General features: G+C 42.5%; 1 protein-coding gene across 22 annotated transcripts in view; it reads left to right on the top strand.

Annotated features, from left to right (window-relative positions):
* kif1aa (kinesin family member 1Aa) overlaps positions 1-21342 on the top strand; it is a 374456-nt gene that overhangs the window by 247606 nt on the left and 105508 nt on the right. For all 22 annotated transcript variants that reach the window (XM_087993839.1, XM_087993838.1, XM_087993837.1 and 19 more), the window contains 6 exons: positions 569-749; positions 2532-2604; positions 3920-4013; positions 8483-8631; positions 11028-11206; positions 14285-14422. In XM_087993839.1, the coding sequence (XP_087849965.1) occupies positions 569-749; positions 2532-2604; positions 3920-4013; positions 8483-8631; positions 11028-11206; positions 14285-14422 (814 nt within the window). The remainder of the gene's footprint in view (positions 1-568; positions 750-2531; positions 2605-3919; positions 4014-8482; positions 8632-11027; positions 11207-14284; positions 14423-21342) is intronic.

Genomic DNA, 21342 nt, shown 5'->3' with positions numbered 1-21342 from the left:
AAATGTTCCTGAGGTATTTGCTGGGTAAAAGACCAATTGGTCCATCCAAGTTCATTCATCCAGAGAGATCCTGAAGTCCCTCCATATCATCATTCAATTGTTTGGTATAGAAGACCAAGATCTTCACTCGCTCTGGAGGTGTAATTTGCCTCACATCTTGCTCGAAAGTCTTGGTCCAGAGGTAGCATGCTCACCTGTCAATCATGGATTCAAGTCTGGTTCCAGAGACGTGGCTGATGCTCCAGTGCAGTACAAACAGATTGTTGCATTGTTAGAGGAGTTAGCTTTCTGACAATATATTAAGCCAAAGATAGTTCTGCCCTCTCAGGTAGACATAATTGGTTTAAAAAAGAGTGGTGGTGTTCCCCCCATTAATAGGCCAGTGATGATGGGTATAGCACTAATACATTAGTGCCTGACTTAAAGTCCCTCTCACCTCTTGGCATGCCTCTTGGGAGGGGCCGTGTAAAAATTCCACCCTATGTTTTAAACAAACTGACTGCTCAATTTACCTTCTAAATATAGAATTATAAATAGAGACTACTTCTCAATTTCTTTTCATTGAAAGGAAACCGTATCATTATGGGGAAGAGCCACGTTTTCCGTTTCAACCACCCTGAGCAGGCCCGTCAGGAGCGTGACAAGACGCCCTGCGCAGAGACACCTGTGGAGCCTGTGGACTGGGCCTTTGCTCAGCGGGAGCTGCTGGAAAAGCAGGGCATTGACATGAAGCAAGAGATGGAGCAGAGGTAAATGTACCAATACTGGAAGGATTTGGGGTCAGACAAGGGCATAAATGGAAGATTGTCGATGAAATTCTTTGGTTTAGAGCTAAACAGCCCATCGAAAGTCATTGAGATCACTTCACCCGAGAACAATGATCACATTTTCTCACAAGCCACTCGTGTTAAATTATTAGCACCTTTTTAATAACATCCTTGATCTTATGAGTTTTGAAAGTAGGAAACAATACAGCGATTTTATTCTGTGATAGTGTACCTCCACTTGCTTAGGAGCACATCAGGTATTAAAGCCTTAGATTTGGTGGGTACCTGTCTCAGGGGACACCTTAAAACTGACTGGGGAGATCAGAAAAAAAAAATGGGAAGGGGAGTTTTGCAGAAGTAGGTGGCTGCAGCATCAAGATTTTTTGACTTGGGCCACCACTTATTGATAACAAGGCAGCCTCGATGTTCAGCGTTTGCCACTTAACAGTTTTAGGAATGATTGCTTGCAATTCTGTAATATACTAGGCAAAAGTGAGGACTGCAGATGCTGGAGATTAGAATCGAAAGTGTGGTGCTAGAAAAGCACAACAGGTCAGGAGCAAGAGAGTCGACGTTTCAGGCAAAAGGCTCTTCATCAGGAATGGCCTTCCTGATGAAGGGCTTTTGCCCAAAATGTTGATTCTCCTGCTCCTCGGATGCTGCCTAACCTGCTGTGCTTTTCCAGCACCACACTCTCGATGCTGTAATATACACAGAGTCTTCCGAAAAAAAAGTAAGAGATAAGAGTAACAGTGGTGGTTCCAGAAACTGTTGATGTCCCACTTCAAACCAACATTAAACATGTCCAGGTCAAAAAAAAAATCAAAAGGTCAATGGAAACATGCAGCAAATACTTATCACAATGAAATAAATTGATAATGATGGGTGACAATGCAGCCCAGCCCTTACCAGTCTCTCTGTTCTAACTAAACAGCACACCTTTACACTGATATGAATTTCCATATCCCTCAGTCAACACCTGTAGCATCTCTGAGTCAGATGATTGATGTACAGCGGAACCTCGATTATCCGAAGGACATGGGCAGAGAGTATTTCATTCGGTTAATTGAATTCAGAATAACCGAATGCCGGATAACATAGTTTAGCCAAGCATCGGAACCTTGCAGTCTTGCCGGATAATCTGAAATTTGGATAATCAAATGCTGGATAATTGAGGTGCCTCTGTAGATCCAAATTAGAGACAGTGTGCTTCACTCTGTTCCATTTCTTATCCTGTAATCTATGGTAAACAAATAAGTCAAATTCTGTTTCCAGTACACTAAACTACAGGAGGATTGTCACGTTTGGGATCACAACTGTGATAGCATTCAATTCACATTTCTGTGAAAATACCACATTGTCTTGAAAATGTATGATCCCATTGGTCCATTGTGCAAGGACAATGCAGAAGATGAGTGCTTTGCTGTACCTCCCCTGGGAGAGATTTTTGGGACAGTGTACTTATTCTGCACCTAACACATTGTTACGGGTGATCTGGGAGTGTTTGATAGATACTATTGAAGGAGGTTTGCTCTGCCTCTAACTTACGATGGCCTGTTCAGAGATAGCTAACCTGTGTTATACTTAACTTGGAACTGTTTGATCATACAGTATTGTATTACCTTTACAATAAGGGACACAAACCCCCTTCCCTCAGGTTAACTCCAAAGATTTTGACTGTATTCCCCCAGTTTGAATGATTTGCAGTAATCTTTTCTGAATCAGCTTGAAAAAGATGCTTTATTTTTTGGAATTGCTTCTTAGGCTTCAGGAACTAGAGACCCAATATCGGAGAGAAAAGGAGGAGGCTGATTTACTTTTGGAGCAGCAGAGATTGGTATGTGACAAAGCAGTTTCTTGAATTTTACTTAGAGAACTGAAAGGGTTTGCGGTTACCAGCTATGCCTTTGCACCAGCTCATTGCTTCCACCCATGAATGCAGTGCGTGGGTGCTGCGTTAAAACCTAATGGGTTGCCCAGTCTGAGTTAGGAACAGGACCCAGTCATTGGGCCTAGCACACCAGTGTATTCCATTTATCTGTCAGACCACCTCCCAATCCATCTGTCTTCACAGTTATAATGTATACAGTCCATGACAATGCACTTTCCGTAACCATCTCAAGATCATAAGATTTGCCAAAACTCCAGTTAAAGGAAGCTCTCCACTCGAACCAAACGAGCCGCTAAAGTTCAAGCAATTGCAGATAATGGTCAAAAGTTAGTAGAGCAGGATAAAGGAAAAGGTTTACAACAATTGCGTTCCTTTTCCTTTCGCATTCTGGATTCAGAACTTATTTGACTGAAAGTTAATTTTAAGCTCCATCCCACATGTGATTCTCGAAGTTTTGCTCCACCTCTGACTCCAGCATGGAATTTCACATGCTCTGTTCCTGAATTCAAAAAAATGTTAATCCCAGGATAGCTCTTTCCCCATTCAATCCAATTTTGTGGAATTCCAATAAACCAAATAATTTCTTATTTACTCTCATTGTAATGAATGTCATTGAATAAATCCCTTTCCTATTCACTCCCATTTTATCGAATTCCACTGACCCAAACCTGTTCCCATTCAATCCTATTTTATAGAAATGAATGGCCATAACTCCATCTAATTTTCTCCCATTGTATAGAAAAGTAATGGAGCAAACATATTTTCAATTATTCCCATTACACAGAATTTCAAAAAAATATCAAATTGGCTTCCAGTTCATTCCTTTGGTGCAGAGTTCTGGTGAACAAAGCCTTTTCACATTTATTGTCATTGCATACAATTACCCCGCCTACTTGTTCCATTTGTTTAAATCCCATTTGTTCCTCACTATCTGTCTTAGGCTAGTATATTGAAAAGGCTGAAACACGATAAAAAATGAACATTAATTAGCCTACAAGCTTCCCTTCATAGCTTTAAAATCCTGGGATTATTCAACAGCTGCTTATTGATTCAATGCCTTCGAGTTCAGGGAATGCAATATTTACCATGACTGGTCCTTGTGGCATTGGCAAGTCTTCAAAAAATGTTTACGTACCTCACTGCACCCACATAATGGCAGCAGTGTTAGCGTACGGATGATATTTACTGGACAAATGCATTTGCCTTTAGATGATCAGCAGTGTTTTTTTTTTAACAACTCATTTTAACCTGCTCCTTCTAGGACTACGAAAGCAGGCTTGAGGCCTTACAAAGGCAGATGGATTCTTGCTTTTACCCAGATAACGCACAGGACGATGAAGAACCAGAGGAGGAAGGTGAGAGATGAAGTGTTCTCCAGTTCTAATGTTGATCCTTTTCTGATTTGGGTCCGTGAGCAGTGCAGCTGACGGAGTGGAGCAGCACTCACAGGGCTTTGCCAGAACCGATTTGCAATGTATTAACACTTGTCGGAAGGCCTGCTTGGCACAGTGTAACTCTGCAAATATAATCTGAGGGTACAAACTGAGTAATTGATCTCAGCTATGCCCCAATTTAAAATCAGAATAATAGAAGTGCTGCAGTGTGAAAGGAGGCTATTTTGTTCATCATGCCTGCACTGACTCATTAAGGAGCATCATTAACATGCCAATAGCCTGCTTACTTTGCACATTATTTTTACACAAATAATCACCTGATGGCCTTTTAGAAACGTCATTTGAAGCTGCCTCTATCACCTTCCAGACTGTGCCTTCCATACCCTAACTACTCAATGAAAAGGTTTTCCTCACTTCACACTTGTTGCTTTTGCAGATAGCTTTATATCTATGGTGTCTCATGTATGTGCCTTTTATGAGTGGGATCAACTTCTTCCAATCTCCTCGACCAAACCCACTCATGATTTTGAAAACCTTAATCCAATCTCCTCTTAGCCTTCTCTTCTCCAAGGGGAATAGTCTCAACTTCTTCAATCTATCCTCATAACTGAAGTTCCTCGTCTCATTCTTGTAAACTATCTTATAAACTGTGAAGGTGTAATAAAGGAGAACTATTCCTGTAAACTCTCTCCAATGCATCATACCTATCATGTGGTATCTCTGAGTGTGCACAATACTCCAGCTGAGGTGGAACAAATGTCTTGTGCAAGTTAAACATCATTTCCTTGCTCTTGTACTCTGTGTCCCTGTTAGTAAAGCTGAGGACACTGTATATTTTACTTACTGCTCACTTAACCTGTCCTGCTACTTTCAGTGATCTGTACACATATACATTCAGGTTTTTGTGCTAGCACTCTCTTAGAAATGTACTCCCTATTTTGTATTGTTTTTCAATGCTTTCCTCCCAACATGCTTCACACTTCTCTGCGCTGAAACATATTTGCCACCGATCACCCATTTACCCACTCCACCAATTTTGCAATGCCCTTTTTGGAGTTCCACACTGTCCTTTTCATAGTTCACGATGCTTCCAAGACTGGTGTCAACTGCAAAGTTAGAAATTGACGCCGGCACACCAAGATCCAGATTATTAGAACATAGAACATAGAACATAGAAGAATACAGCGCAGTACAGGCCCTTGGGCCCTCGATGTTGCGCCGATCCAAGCCCACCTAAACTACACTAACCCACTATCCTCCATATACCTATCCAATGCCCTCTTAAATGCCCATAAAGAGGGAGAGTCCACCACTGTTACTGGCAGGGCATTCCATGAACTAACGACTCGCTGAGTGAAGAACCTACCCCTAACATCAGTCCTATATCTACCCCCCCTTAATTTAAAGCTATGCCCCCTTGTAATACCCGACTCAATACGCGGGAAAAGGTTCATACTGTCGACCCTATCTAACCCCCTAATCATCTTGTACACCTCAATCAAGTCACCCCTAAACCTTCTTTTCTCTAGTGAAAACAGCCCCAAGTGCCTCAGTCTTTCCTCATACGGTTTTCCTTCCATACCAGGCAACATCCTGGTAAACCTCCTCTGCACCCGTTCCAATGCCTCCACATCCTTCCTATAGTATGGCGACCAAAACTGCACACAATATTCCAGATGCGGCCGTACCAGAGTCTTATACAACTGCATCATGACCTCAGGACTCCGGAACTCAATTCCTCTACCAATAAAAGCCAGTACGCCATATGCCTTCCTCACCGCACTATTTACCTGGGTGGCAACTTTCAGAGATCTGTGTACATGGACACCAAGATCCCTCTGCTCATCCACACTACCAAGTATCCGACCATTAGCCCAGTACCCCATCTTTTTGTTATTCTTCCCAAAGTGAATCACCTCGCACTTAGCTACATTGAATTCCATCTGCCACCTTTCTGCCCAGCTCTGCAGCTTCTCTATATCCTGCTGTAACCTGCCACATGCTTCCTCACTGTCAACAACTCCTCCGACTTTCGTATCATCCGCAAACTTGCTCACCCAACCTTCTAACCCCTCTTCCAGGTCATTTATAAAAATGACAAACAGCAATGGTCCCAAAACAGATCCTTGCGGAACACCGCTAGTGACGGCACTCCATGAAGAAACTTTGCCATCAACTACTACCCTCTGTCTTCTTCCATCCAGCCAATTCCTAATCCAAACCTCTAACTCACCCTCAATGCCACATCTCCGTATTTTCTGCAGTAGCCTACCATGGGGAACCTTATCAAACGCCTTACTAAAATCCATATATACCACATCTACCGCTTTCCCCTCATCAACCTCCTTCGTCACCTTTTCAAAGAATTCAATAAGGTTTGTGAGGCACGACTTGCCCTTCACAAAACCATGCTGACTATCCTTGATCACATTATTCCTATCGAGATGTGCATAAATCCTATCCCTTACAATTCTCTCTAAGACTTTGCCCACAACAGAAGTGAGACTCACCGGCCTATAGTTACTAGGGCTATCCCTACTCCCCTTTTTGAACAAGGGAACCACATTTGCTATCCTCCAGTCTTCTGGGACTACTCCTGTAGACAAAGAGGACATAAAAATCAAGGCCAATGGCTCTGCAATCTCCTCCCTTGCTTCCCAGAGAATCCTAGGATAAATGCCATCAGACCCAGGGGACTTATCTATTTTCACCTTTTCCAGGATTTCCAACACCTCTTCTCTACATACCTCAAAGCCATCCATTCTACTTATTTGTGCCTCAGTATTCTCATCGACAACAATGCCCTGTTCATGAGTGAATACTGAAGAAAAGTATTCATTCAGTGTCTCCCCAATCTCTTCCGCCTCCACACGCAACTTCCCCCTACTATCCTTGACTGGACCTATTCCTACCCTAGTCATTCTTTTATTCCTAACATACCTATAGAAAGCCTTAGGGTTTTCCCTAATCCTATCTACTAAGGACCTTTCATGTCCCCTCCTTGCTGCTTTTAGCTCTCTCTTCAGGTCCTTCCTGGCTACCCTATAACTCTCAATCGCCCCAATTGAACCTTCACGTCTCATCTTGAGATAGGCCGCCCTCTTCCATTTAACAAGGGATTCCAATTCCTTATTAAACCACGGCTCCCTCGCACGACCCTTTCCTTCCTGCCTGACAGGTACATAATTATCAAGGACACTCAATAGTTGCCCCTTGAACAAGTTCCACATATCATTTACACTCTTGCCTTGGAGTCTACTTTTCCAAGCCACACATCCTAAGTCATGCCTCACCGCATCATAATTTCCCTTACCCCAGCTATAATTCTTGCCCTGTAGTACACACTTATCCCTCTCCATCACGAGTGTAAAAATCACCGAATTATGGTCACTATCCCCAAAGTGCTCACCTACCTCTAATTCTAACACCTGGCCTGGTTCGTTACCCAGAACCAAATCCAGTATGGCCTCACCTCTTGTTGGCCTGTCTACATATTGTGTCAGGAAACTCTCCTGCACATATTATTAATATATATCAAGAAAATTTCAAGCAGTTTCCGCAGGGAAGAAGTCACATTATAGGCTTCGTGTAAACCCCCTGCAGCTGTAATTAACTTGGTAGGGCGTTGACCAATAAAATACAGCAAGGTGACGAATAGGGAAGAATTTAATATTTCAATCAACAGCAGTCACAAACAACCAATGTGTGGTCCTTGAAGGAGTGACAGTAATGCAGACCGGAGGGTTACATTTACAAATTTTCAGAAGGTTGATCTTTCTGCAGTTTTTAAGGGTTCTACAACTCATGTTCCGATCACTGCTAACCAGTTCTCCAGCAATGTTGTGACTTTTCCATCAAAAACAGATTAATGTGACTAAGTATAATGATGTTGTATACTATCTTTTTATTGCGTGGGGCAGTGAGTCAGACACTGTCCTTTCACAAAATAAAAGAAGGAACTGCAGATGCTAGAAACCGGAAAAAAAGTGAAGTTGCTGGAAAACCTCAGCAAGTCTGGCAGCATCTGGGGAGAGAAATCAGTGACCCTTCTTCAGAAATGGACCTGAAACATTAACTCTAATTTCTCTCCCCAGATGCTGCCAGACCTGCTGAGCCTATCTAGCAATTTCAGTTTTTGATAGTGTCCATTCACTCTCTGGGACTGACTGGGGGCATTTAAGGAACAGAAATAATGTCATTTAGTGACCATTCCAATTGAGGAAGTCCATAATACTGCTTGCAGTATCACACTTATATGCCTCACTTTGAGTGAAATATGAATAGGTATTATAGGCACGGGTACTCTGGAGGGATTAGCAATTAGGGCACATGGTTTGTGTAAGGACGTTTATCTTTGAAGTGGTGGTTACCAGGACTGATTCCTGATTGTCTTTTTCTAATCCTTTTTCCATTGTTATCTTTCTACACAGTGCAATGGACAGAGCGGGAGTGTGAGTTGGCACTATGGGCATTCCGTAAGTGGAGATGCTACCAGTTTACCTCCTTGCGTGATCTGCTATGGGGAAATGCCATCTTTCTGAAAGAGGCCAATGCCATCAGCGTGGAATTGAAGAAAAAGGTATTTGGCAATTTTCCAGGGATTAACATCGGACATTGAAGAGAGAAAATAAACACAATATCTATCCCTAGAGAAAAGATACTAGGGAAACTGATGGAGCTAAAGGCCGAGATATTCCCTGAACCTGATAGGTTGCATCTTATGATTTGTTATAGTTTACTATAAAGTGTGAAATAGCGGAGAATTTGAAAATTCTTCACATAATCAAGCAAAATCAGCATGGCTGCATAAAGGGGAACAAACTTAACACAGTTGTTTGAGGAGATAATAAGCAGAGTAGAGAAAGAGGAAGCTAATGGATTAAATATATTTGGATTTCAAAAAGTTATTTGAGAAGGTACCATACATAGGCTACTTAGTAGAGGATTGGCTAACTAATAGAAAATGGAGAGTTCTGTAACTCTACAAACTAGTAGAATTCCACAAGTATCTGCACCAGGGCACAATTACCTGCAATGCATATAAATCAACTTAATGGCAGAAGTGAATGTACTATTGCCAGGTTGTGGATGACAAAATAAAGGTGGGAAAGCAAGTGATGAGGATATCTGCAGAGGGATATAAAACTGGTTAAGTGAATATACGAAAACTTTACAGATGGAATATAATGTGGGAAAATTTGAGATTCTAAATTTGGCATGAAGAATAAAGGAGCTGAATATTATTTAAATAAAGAAGGACTGCAGAAAGCTGCAGCAAGGAGAGATTTGTGGGTCCTTGCCCATGAATCCAAATTCAGTGGGTAATGGGGAAAGCAAATGCAATGTTAGCTTTTTCCTTCAAGAGTAATAGAATACAATAGTAGGTATGTTTTGCTAAAACTATACAAGACACTTAGTCAAAGCTCATCTGGAATGCTGTGAGCAATTGTGGGCCCCTTATGTAAGGAAAGATAGACAGGAATTGGAGGCAATCCAGAGAAAGTTCACCACGTTTATTCCTGTTTCTTATGAGCAGAGGTTAAATAGGCTGGGCCTGTACTCACTGGGTTGAGAACAATGACAGGGGATCTAATTGAAATATACATACGATCCTTAGAGAAATTGCCCCTGTCAGAGGCTAGTTGGTCTGTGAAGTTCTTAACCAGAGATGGTGGTCAAGGAGGTCCATTAAACATACTTAAGGCTGAGATGGACAGATTTTTAATCAGTAAAAGAATTGGGAATTATGAAGAAAAAGCAAGAAACTGGAGTTGATAATTATCAGCTCAGCCCCAATTTCATTGAATGGTGGGGCAGAATTGATGGGCCAAATGGCTTACTTCAGGCAGCATGGTGGCTCAGTGGTTAGCACTACTGCCTCACAGTGGCAGCAACCTGGATTGGAGTTTGCACATTCTCCCCGTGTCTGTGTAGGTTTTCTCTGGGTGATCCAGTTTCCTCCCACAGTCCAAAGATATGCAGGTTAGGTGGATTGGCAATGGGAAATTGCCCCATTGTGTCCAGAGATCTGCAGATTAGGCATGGGAAAAGCAGGGTTACACAAGCAGTAAAGGGGAATGGGTGCTCTTTGGAAAGTCGGTGTGGACCCAAAGGGCCGAATGGCCTGTTTCCACACTGATTCTGTTCCTATGTCATAGTGCCTCTGAGAGCCTGCTCTATGGTTATCAGTGTCATGACTCTGTTCAGAAGAGCACAACTGCTCCACAGATGTTTAATTACTTAATTAAGCCACTAGCAATGATCAATTTGACCGACAAACTCCATATTCTGCATAAATGTAACTCCTATCAGTTTCATGATGCACGGGAAAATAACAACTTTTAATGTGAAAAATACTCATTGTTTACCTTATAGCAACAAAAAGGATTTCTCGTTATTATTGCGCAACTTTACATTTAAGCATAATTTTTTAAAAACCTCTTAAACGCAAGCATTCATTCACAAATAAGGCAGGCAAAAACAGCCAGTTTGACACAGATATAATGGATGGAAAACATATAGAAAGGAGAAAACAAATTCAGTAGATCAAGAGCCCAGACCATAGAGGTGGGCTGAGTTGTTCCTCAGAATTCAGTTGATTTTTTTGTTTATTATTGTCAAACAGTGTAGATTACAGAATTGTGATCGATCTTCATTTCAGTAGCTGGGTCTTTTCTTGCATTAAGACTCTTTCTTAGTGTTGTGTGTGCAGGGCAGAAGCTAGACTAGCTGGACTTAAATAAGCAACGGTGAGAGGTGGGAGCATAATTGTGCAGTAAAAATGCATTCCAAGATATGAGGGGAAGGGATGGTATGTATCATCGTTGGTGCTGAGAGAAGATTCATCAGTAAAACTCACCAACTCCTCAATTTTACAAATCATATACCGCATTAAACTTATGGGAGTGAATGTATAGTTCCATGAAGAAGGACTGTGGAAACATGCTTGAAAAGTTTTGCTTTCTAATTGAACAGGTACAGTTCCAATTCGTGCTCCTCACAGACACATTGTACTCCCCTCTACCGCCTGATCTCATGCCTCCTGATGCTGTCAAGGACAGGGAGAAGCGCCCATTCCCACGCACCATTGTGGCTGTGGAAGTCCAAGACCAGAAGAATGGAGCAACTCACTACTGGACTCTGGAGAAACTCAGGTACGAGGTAGTAAAAGATATCACAGAGCCGTTGTTACTTGGTGAGTAGGGCTAAACAGGGATAGTCTGCACAGAGAGATATACAGTAAATATTTTATTATCTGGCACCTATGGGACCATAAGTGTGCCAACTGATAAAATATGTCAAATAATCAAGAGACCCATATAATCAATGTAGAAACGCACACTAAGTAATTGAAATGTAATGCAGGGAGCCTTCTCACTCACACCCTCAACTGACTACTCCGACATTACGGTCAGTTGCAGCACTTGAGGAGAAATTGACTTGAAATTGAATCAATTGTCGATATTTTGTGTGGCTATTCGTTTGAACAACAAATATTGAGATAAATAAATGAAAAAAACTATCTGAACTTGGTGGAATGATACAGTAAACATTGGGGTATTTGAGGTAGATCATTTTTGCCATTTATTGAGAGTCATGGTTCATAAGGTGCCAGTTAAAACAAAGTTGGCTGTACCTGATAAACCAGCACACGTGCATCAAATGCTAGACTGGCATAATCTGTATCTTTGTGCATCCAGATCACAGCACTATGTTCAACTTGAAAAGTAGTTCTGTTTTATATACAGTACGGGTCGTTTTGTTATAACGCACATTTTATCAGTGTTAGTTTGCTGTAATGTGATTAATGAATTGGGGATACTGTTGCTAAAATGCAAACTTTTCAAACGTTTATTGGCTATAGCACAATTACATCATCAAAACTTCAAGCATTGTTTCTAAAGCGCGATTTTTCTACAATGCAGGGTTGCACAAAAACACAACCATCATGTTATAGAACTACTCATACATAGCAAACTAAACATGGCTCCACTTTCTGAGCAGAGCTTCCTCAGCATGGGTCAAAGAATAGAATTGATGCTTTTGCTTATGTCTATGGCTTTGTTCAAACTCCGACAGAGAAACATTTTAAAATATTTGGGCACAGGATGTGGATGTCAATGGCCAGGCCAGATTTATTGCCCAGTCCTAATTGTCCTTGAGAAAGTGGTGCTGAACTACTTCTGAAGTACATGGGTGGCAAGGACAGCCATGGTGTTCTGCCTTTGAAAGATCCAGTTGGCTCCAAAGTTTAAAATATGTGTCCCCAGAAGGAGTTTTATGAGTTAAAGTTACCTGTTTGGATTTCAATGTATTCACAATTGAACTTCGTTCAAAAGCAACCACTTGTAGACTGGATACCTTCAAGAAAAGGCATTCTACTTAGAACAGAGTTGACCATTAAGTCCCTTACATTTCACAAATGTTTTATATCATGATCGATCTTTGCCTCAACTCCAGCCAGACTCCCAATCTCTGAGTCGAGGGCTTCCTCGACACAAACCTCAACGTCAGCTTCTTGTGACTCCACTCGCTATGAGTACCTCTTGGGTGAAGTCAACATAAATTAAGTGTTCCCTTCAAGCTAACCTGATTCGGGTTCAGGCTCAAGTCCAATATCTCTTGTTTGTTTGCATTTCTGAAATTGTCCAGGCTGAGTAAAGGAGGCAAAGAGTTCCCTCCCTAATGGCATTGTGGGTCAAACTGCAGCACATGGACTGTAGCGGTTCTAGAAAGCAGCTCACCACCACCACTTCAAAGGTAACTCGGCATGGGCAGTAAATTCTGATGCACACGTCCCATGTGAACAAACAAAATGTTGGCATAGTCATTCTCCAGAGCTTTTTTCTCCCTGATGAGAGTTGGGAAATGAGCATTTTCCTGAGGATTGGGCAAAGGAATACATGTACCCATAAAATATTTGGGTAGCCCAATCATTCCTGACTTTTAAAAAGTATATATTATTCATTCATGAGATGTGTGTGTTACTGGATAGGTCAGCACTTCGGGTCTTACAGCTTGGAAACAGACCCTGAGTCCAACCATTTCATTCCGAATATTATCCCAAACTAAACTAGTCCCACCTGCCTGCTTCTGGGAAATATCATTCCAAACCTTTCTTATTCATGTACTTACCTAAGTTTTTTTTAAAACACTGTGCCTGCATCCACTACTTCCTCAGGAAATTCATTCCATATGTGAATCACCCTCTGTGTAAAACATTTGCCCCCATGTCTTTTTTGAATCTCTCTCCTCTCACCTTAAAACGTACCCCCCAGTCTTGAAATCCCCCATTCTAAGGAAAAGACACCCATCATTCACTTGTTGCCCATCCTGAATTGCTTACTATGCTGCTGTGGGACTGGACAGACGTAGGCCAAGCCAGGTAAAGATGGCAGATTTCCTCCCCTAAAGGACATTAGTGGGCCAAATGGTTTTTCGAAACAATAAGCTTTGGTTACCTAATTACCGTTAGGTCCTTTTTTAATTCCATTTTTAAAAATCTGATTCGAATTTCATCATCTGGCAGAGTGGAATTAGAATCCATTCCCTTGAATATTAAAGTCCGGGCTCAGCAACATTGATCGAGTGTCATTACCTCTATATCACTGCCTCCCCTAAAGTGCCATTGCCTCTTTAAGTACAGCAGGTCAGGCAGCATCCGAGGAGCGGGAAAATTGACATTTTGGGCAAAAGCCCTTCATCAGGAAGCCCTTCATCAGCCCTTCATCCCTGATGAAGGGGTTTTGCCCAAAATGTTGATTTTCCCGCTCCTTGGATGCTGCCGTGCTTTTCCAGCACCACTCTAATCTTCACTCTGTTCTCCAGTATCTGCAGTCCTTACTTCCTCCTCTTTAAGCAGTAATGTATTCCACATAATTTATTAACTCATTGCAAAATTGGCTGCTTTCAAGACATTCACAATTCTACTATTTGCGTTACCCTCTAAGTTATCTTCCTTAAGATCTAATTGACTATCTTGTCCTCCCAAAAATGATCATTTTCCTCTTGATCTGTTAGCTGGCATGCTGGCACCTCACGGCTTCCTGCCACCTCTGCCAAAATTCAGTCAGTCGTTATTTAGTCACAGCCCATGACCAGTGTGACCAGCAAGGGATGTGGATCCTATGAAGCTGCGTTTGCCATTCCCACCTGAGTGCTGCCTTGTCTGTTTGTACCCAGTAGCTAGCCAGGATCTGGTTATAATTGTATTGGATTCCTACCTCCTGCAGGCAGAGACTAGACCTGATGCGGGAGATGTATGATCGTGCCGCTGAAGTGCCTTCCAGTGTGGTTGATGACTGTGATAATGTTATGACTGGCGGGGATCCATTTTATGATCGCTTCCCCTGGTTCCGGTTGGTCGGAAGGTAAGAGCACAATGAATTCCTTTTCTGCAATTTTTCGTCCAAACTCTAATCATTGTAAAGTTCAATAGAGATGAGCAGTAAAGCCAATCAGAATTAATTTGAAAAAATCCAAATTGTCCTGATTCCAATTTTGATTGATTTGGATTAAAAATTGGCATTCATAATTTCATTCTAATAGCATGAAAGAGCCAGAGGTGTTAAATCTCAATGCTTAATGACTGGCACAGTTCCCAAATTCTCCTCCTTCCAGCCTCCCAGACTACATTGATGCAATTCAGATCTGGGTTTTCTGCCTGTATATGAATGAACACTGCTCATTCCTAACATTGTCTCTATGGAGGTCGCAACAGGAGGGTGAGAGAGTGTGGTTGTCCTCTCTGGAGTCCAAACCTGTTTTCACCTGAATGATGCACAGGTATTCTCTATAGTCCAGCCTGCAGTAATGGTCTTCTCCATAGAATAGAGGTGCTTGGCTAATCTAATTGTAGCCCTCCAAACATTGATGGCATCAAACTCAGCTCAGCAACAGGATATGCTGACAGTAGCTCCAATCGCCTCACTAATAGTTGCCCACCTGGGAAGGCAAACAGGTCGATCACACTCTTTGTGATTGGATGGGATTCAGAGTGAGCACATGCCACACATGTATAATGTTCTGCTCATTTTTATTACTTGTCCTCTTGTTGTGGTAAACCCATATTTATAGTCCATAGCTACCCTGAGAAGATGACTGGGATTTTCCCTTTGAACTGCTATAGCTCTTGCAATGGTATGAAGTAGGACTGTTCCAGGATATTGATCCATGACAGTGGAGACATTGTAATATGATTAGTCCACTCTGGAGTTTAGCCACAATGAGGACATGTTACTCAAATGCATTCATTTGTTCCTCTACAATTTCTGTTTCTCCTTTATTCAGGTCTTTTTTTCTTTTCAGTTTATCCATCTCATGTTAGCGACATGATATTCTTTGATTGGCTGACCTATAGTTGTCACTGAGAGGGCTACAGCCACTTCGCCTTTGCATCCAGCAGTATTATTTCCCTCCAGGAGCATGACAACCAATCAAACTGGTAACAGTATCAGCGGACAGCAAGCCAATGTGTATAGAGAATATCTCACTGTCTCATCAGTTCATAACCCTTTGTGCACACTTCAGAGGCAGAACAATTGTAGCTTTAAATCTCACTGAACAACATTTATAAAGAAAATCACTTGTTTTTCCCTTCTAATGTCCCTTCTCCACTTTTTGATGCAACTGCTAACCAGTTTGTATTTGTCTATATTCCTGAACGTGAGCAGGTAACCTAGGCAGATACTCCTCAGATACTAAGAGCATGCTGCATTTTAGGAGAGGCCAACTTTCAGATAAGACATTCAACCAAGACTCTCTTTGCCCTCTAAAGTAGACATAAAGTATCTCACTCCAGAAGAGTAGTGCTGGAAAAGCACAGCAGGTCAGGCAGCATCCAAGGAGCATGATGCTTCGAGCATAAGCCCTTCATCAAGGGGCTGAGAGATAAATGGGAGGGGTTTGGGGCTGGTGGAAGGTAGCTGAGAATGCAATAGGTCGATGACAGTGGTGGGGGGTGATGGTGATAGGTCGGAGTGGAGGGTTGAGCAGCGAGGTGGGAAGGAAGATGGACAGGTAGGACAGGTCAAGAGGATGGTGCCGAGTTGGAAGGTTGGATCTGGCATAAGGTGGGGGCAGGGGAGATCAGGAGACTGGTGAAATCGACATTGATTATGTGTGGTTGGAGGGTCCCAAGGTGGAAGATAAGGTGTTCTTCGTCCAGGCATCGGGTGGCTAGAGTTTGGCGGTGGAGGAAGCCCAGGACTTGCATGCCCTTGGTGGAGTGGGAGGGGGAATTGAAGTGCTCGGCCGCTGGGCGGTGGGGTCATTTGGTGCGTGTGTCCCGGAGATGTTCTCTGAAACGTTCCGCAAGTTGGTGTCCTGTCTCCCCAATGTAGAGGAGACTACATTGAGAGTATTGGACACAGTAAATGAGGTGTTTGGAGGTGCAGGAAAATCTCTGCCAGATGTGGAAGGATCCTCTTGGATGGAGGTGAGGGGGGGAGGTGTGGGCACAGGTTTTACACCTCTTGTGGTGGCAAGGAAAATCACCAGGAGTGGAAGGTAGGATGGTGGGGGGTGTATACTTAACAAGGGAGTCATGGAGTGAATGGTCTCTGCAGAATGCTGAAAGGGGTGGGGAGGGAAGTGTATCTCTGGTGGTGGAGTCTGGCTGTAGGTGGCAAAAATATGAAGGATGATGCGTTGTATCTGGAGGTTGGTGGGGTGGAAGGTCAGTACCGGGGTGGTTCTGTCCTTCTTGCGGTTGGAGGGATGGGGTTCAAGCACGGAGGTGTGGGAAGTGGAGGAGATGCACTAGAGAGCATTGTTGACCACATGGGAGGGGAAATTGCCGTCCTTGAAGTAGGAGGCAATCTGGGAGGTTCTGGAGTGGAATTGGTCCTCTTGGGAGCAGATGCATTGGAGGCGGCGGAATTGGGAGTAAGGGATAATGTTTTTACAGGAGGCAGGGTGAAAGGAGGTGTAGTCCAGTTAGATGTAGGAGTCAGTGGGTTTGAAGTACGTGTCCGTGTTGAGTCGGTCGCTAGAAATAGAGATGGACAGGTCCAGGAGGGGAGGGAGGTGTCCGAGATGGTCCAGATGAACTTGAGGTCAAGGTGGAAGGTATTCATGAAGTTGATGAACTTGTAGGAGCACAAGGTGGCACTGATACAGTCATCGATGTAGCGGAGGGAAAGATGGGGAATAGTGCTGGTGTAACTGTGAAAGATGGACTGTTCCACATACCTGACAAAGAGGCAGGCAGACCTGAGGCCCATAGCTGCCCATTTGGCCTGAAGAAAGTGAGAGGATTGGAAGGAGAAGTTGTTAAGGGTGATGACCAGTTCAGCCAGGCGGATGGGAATGTCAGTGGGAGGGTACCGTTTGGGACGGCGTGAGAGGAAAAAACGGAGGGCTTTGAGGCCTTCATCATGTGTTCAGGGACTGGATGGCCATGGTGAAGATGAGGCATTGAGCTGAAAATCATGGAGGAGGTGGAGGGCGTGGATGGTGTCCAGTATGTATGTGGGGAGTTCCTGGACCAAGGGGGACAGGACGGTGTCAAGGTATGAGGAGATAAGTTCAGCGGGGCAGGAGCAGGTGGAGACGATGGGTCGACCGGGGCAGTCAGGTTTGTGGACGTTGGCTAAGCGGTAGAATCTGGCAGTGCGAGGTTGGGGAACTATGAGGTTGGAGGCTGTGGATGGGAAATCCCCTGAGCTGAGGAGGTTGTGGATCATCCAGGTTCAAAGAAAAACAATGAACAATCCTCCTCCTATTAATATTTCAACCAGCGCAAACAAAATAGAAAAACTGGTCACTCAGTTCACTGCTGTTTGTTTGACACGTGGTCAGCTTTTTTTTTAAATGCACTTTTCCTCTGCCTCAGTACTTCTCTCTCTCCCTCTTGACCCTTCCCTTCTCGATGCCTTTTCCTTTTCTTTTCAGCTCACATACTTTCACTCGGTACTGCCCCAGTGCCTCACCATCACCTGTGGTCGCTTGCGCTCTGACAATTGTCTTTTTCTCTGTCCCGTCTTCCCATCTTGTCTCATGTATTTCTTTGCTGATCTCATTGCATAATTTCCGAATTTTGTTTGGAAGCTAGGTTTTGCAGCAGGATGAAAACCAAACCTTTCAACACAGTGCTCAGTTTGTAACAGGGAACGTTCCCCCAGCTGAAAAAAATGGCACTGCAGAATCGACTCTGTCACCTCCCCCCTTCCCCCCCACCTCCGCACTTCACCAGGTATATTTTGTCCCTTGCGATGGTATTAAGTGCTTGAGGTATTAAGTGCTGTGTCCTGGTCTGGGAGGGGCTGCCAATACTTGGATCTGACCTGAAAAGCAGCCTGTGCTCATGAGGCAGGGTCTGAACAAAAGAGTAGGTTCCAACATAATTCTGGTCCTGTTAATATATCGGCAGATACAGAACTGTAGCCCACCCAGCTGTAAACTAGTGCAGCATGTACAACTGGGACACTCACTGGAGACTTTATCTGGTTCAGAGATGGATCTAGGGCTCAGTCAGAAAATGAATCCAGTGTTTAACTTTGGAGCACCGATGATCACAGCCCTGACATTGTGCAGGATGAAAGTACAGTGATTTCTAAAATGGGTTCAGGCAAGGAGAGCACTGGGGGGTCTAAGTTTCACACTGGAGAAGGAAGAGAATGTGGGCTGGAGGTCCCTTCTGTAAAGGTGGTGAGGAATCAAGCTATAATGTCAAGCGGGAGGATTTAAGTTGGAGATTGAGGCCCAAAACTGTAATGATTGAATCCGGAGGCTGACTATTGCAGAGAGGCTGGACTGTAAGAGAGACTATCAATTGAAGGGATGTCACAATATCACATCTGTGAGAAATGTGTCTTCAGCTGTGTCCTTGCTTTTTAAATAGAGAGAGATGTCAAAAATGTTACTAAAAAAAACTCCATGGTTTTTAAAATCTAATTTATGTACAATGCTAGTAAGGTTTCATTTACTCTGGCAGATTAATACCAAAGGATGACAAAACTCTAAACTTGATAATACAGGACTAAATCTGTGCGTTATTATGCAACTGGCCAATAATTTAGTTGAACCAGCGTGACACCATAATTACAAACATCAGCTTGATAATAGCAGTCAAGGCTGATCTGCAACATAGCTCCATATACTTCTCTTAATACTTCCAAAACAAAAGTCAGTCACTGTGTTATGATTAACAATTGATCTACTATCAATTTCTATTTGTGGAAGAGAATTCCATACTTCCATCATCCTTTCTGTTTAGACGGGGTCCTTAACTTCGCACCTGGGAGTTTTGCCTGTAATTTCTGGATTCAAGTCCTAAGCTCTCAAATCCGTGGAAATACTTTACATCTTTCAACCCTGACTGTTCTCTTTCAATTTCTTCAAACCTTTGATAAAACAACCCCTAATTTTCTAAATTCCAGAGAATATAAGCCTTAAGTTTCAATCTGTCTGTTTGATGTACCCCTTGAAACCTAGGTATGGGCTTGAGGAAATGTATTCTCCCTCCAAGGTCAAGATATTGTTTCCCCCTCAGGTGTGATACCAGTACTGCTCATGGGACCCCAGGTGTAGTTGAACAAAGTGTTAGCTGCACAATCTAAGGCCCTTGTTTAGTTGTCCTCTATATTTAAGGCCAGTATTCCATTGACCTTCATAATTATTTTCTGTATTTATTAATGACATTTTAATGATCTGTAGGTCTCAAGTCTCAATGGACCTCCATCCATTCAGAATGTATACCATTCTATTCTTTTTGGTCTAAAGTGGATGATGTCACATTCCTAATGTTTCTTTATAATTTTACACATCTGTCTGCACTTTTTGTAAGAATACCTATCTTTGTGGTGTTTATAAATTTAGATATGTAGCTTCCTAGTCCATCAGTTACTAGAACTGTGATATCAAAACTAGTCCTTACTCATCCATTGTCCCATCTCTCAGTCTTTTTCCATTCATCCAATTTCTTGACCGAGTCAAAAGTTATTCTTCAGTCCCATGGGCTTCAACTCAGCTATTGGTTTCTAACTTGATAAAATGCCTCTAGAAGACCATGTACATAACATGCATAGATATCCCCTTGTCCCCTACTTCAGTCACCTCTTCAGAAATGTTGTCAGGCATGATCTATCATTTACAAAAATCTAAGCTGATTCTCTCTGATCGGTCCGCTGAAAATTCTCAATGTATTCACTCACACAACATTTCACAATAGATTTGAGTAATTTGCCAAAAACAGGTGTAAGGCTGACAGATCTAAGCTTATCCAGTTTCCTCTTTTCGCCTGGATTGACGTGTAACTTACCAATTTAAAAGAATGACTCTTGTTTCAAGTCAACTTGAAATGATTATAGTTAGGTCATCTACAATGTTTGCACCGGATCCCTTTAAAACAGGGAACGAAAACCATCTGGTTATGCTGATTTGTCACTCCTTATAGAGAGGTGGTAGCATAGTGGTGATGTCACAAGACTAGTAATCCAGAACCACAGGCTAATGTTCTGAGGACATTGAATTAAACCTTGCCATGGCAGATGGTGAAATTAGATATCAATAAAATTCAGGAGTTTAAAAACAATGTTAGTCTTATGGAAACCATATAAGCACAGGCAATTGTTGTAAAATATTAATTTGTTCACTGGAGTCCTTCAATCATCGTTACCTGATCTGGCCATTAGGTAATACTAGACCCTCAACAATGTGATTGACTCTTAACTGACTTGTGGGCAGTTAGGGATGTGCAATGAATGTTAGCTTAGCCAAAGAGGTCCGCATGCTATTATTTCCTCCGATATTTAGCATTTGTTCCCCTGAGATTTCTTGCATGCTAACCCAGTGTCATGCAGCATGAAAACAGACCCTTTGGTCCAAGCAATCCATGCTGACCATAATCTCAAAACATCTGCCTGCTATATGCCATATCTCTCCAAACATTTCTTATTCATGTACTTATCTAAGTATCTTTTTAACAAATCCAGCCTCTTCTTATAACCCAAACCTTCCATTCCCTGCACCGTCCTGGTAAATCTCTTCTGAACCTAAACATCTTCATCATGATGTGGAAGTGCTGGTGTTGGACTGGGGTGGACAAAGGTAAAAGTCACACAACACCAGGTTATAGTCCAACAGGTCTATTTGGAAGTACAAGCTTTCACACACTGCTCCTTCATCAGGTAACTAGTGGGGCAAGATCATAGGACGCAGAATTTATAGTAAAAAATCAAAGTGTCATACAACTGATGCAATATATTGACAAACCTAGATTGCTGTTAAGTCATTAATCACTTAGAATGGGTAGTAAGTTTTGATTTATTAATATGCAAATCTCAGAACT

This window comes from Chiloscyllium plagiosum, unplaced genomic scaffold (genome assembly GCF_037043375.1).
Source record: "Chiloscyllium plagiosum isolate Xiang-an unplaced genomic scaffold, Cpla_swu_hap1 HiC_scaffold_13, whole genome shotgun sequence".
In the NCBI taxonomy this organism is placed as follows: domain Eukaryota; kingdom Metazoa; phylum Chordata; class Chondrichthyes; order Orectolobiformes; family Hemiscylliidae; genus Chiloscyllium; species Chiloscyllium plagiosum.
This window is presented reverse-complemented; position numbering and strand designations above follow the sequence as displayed.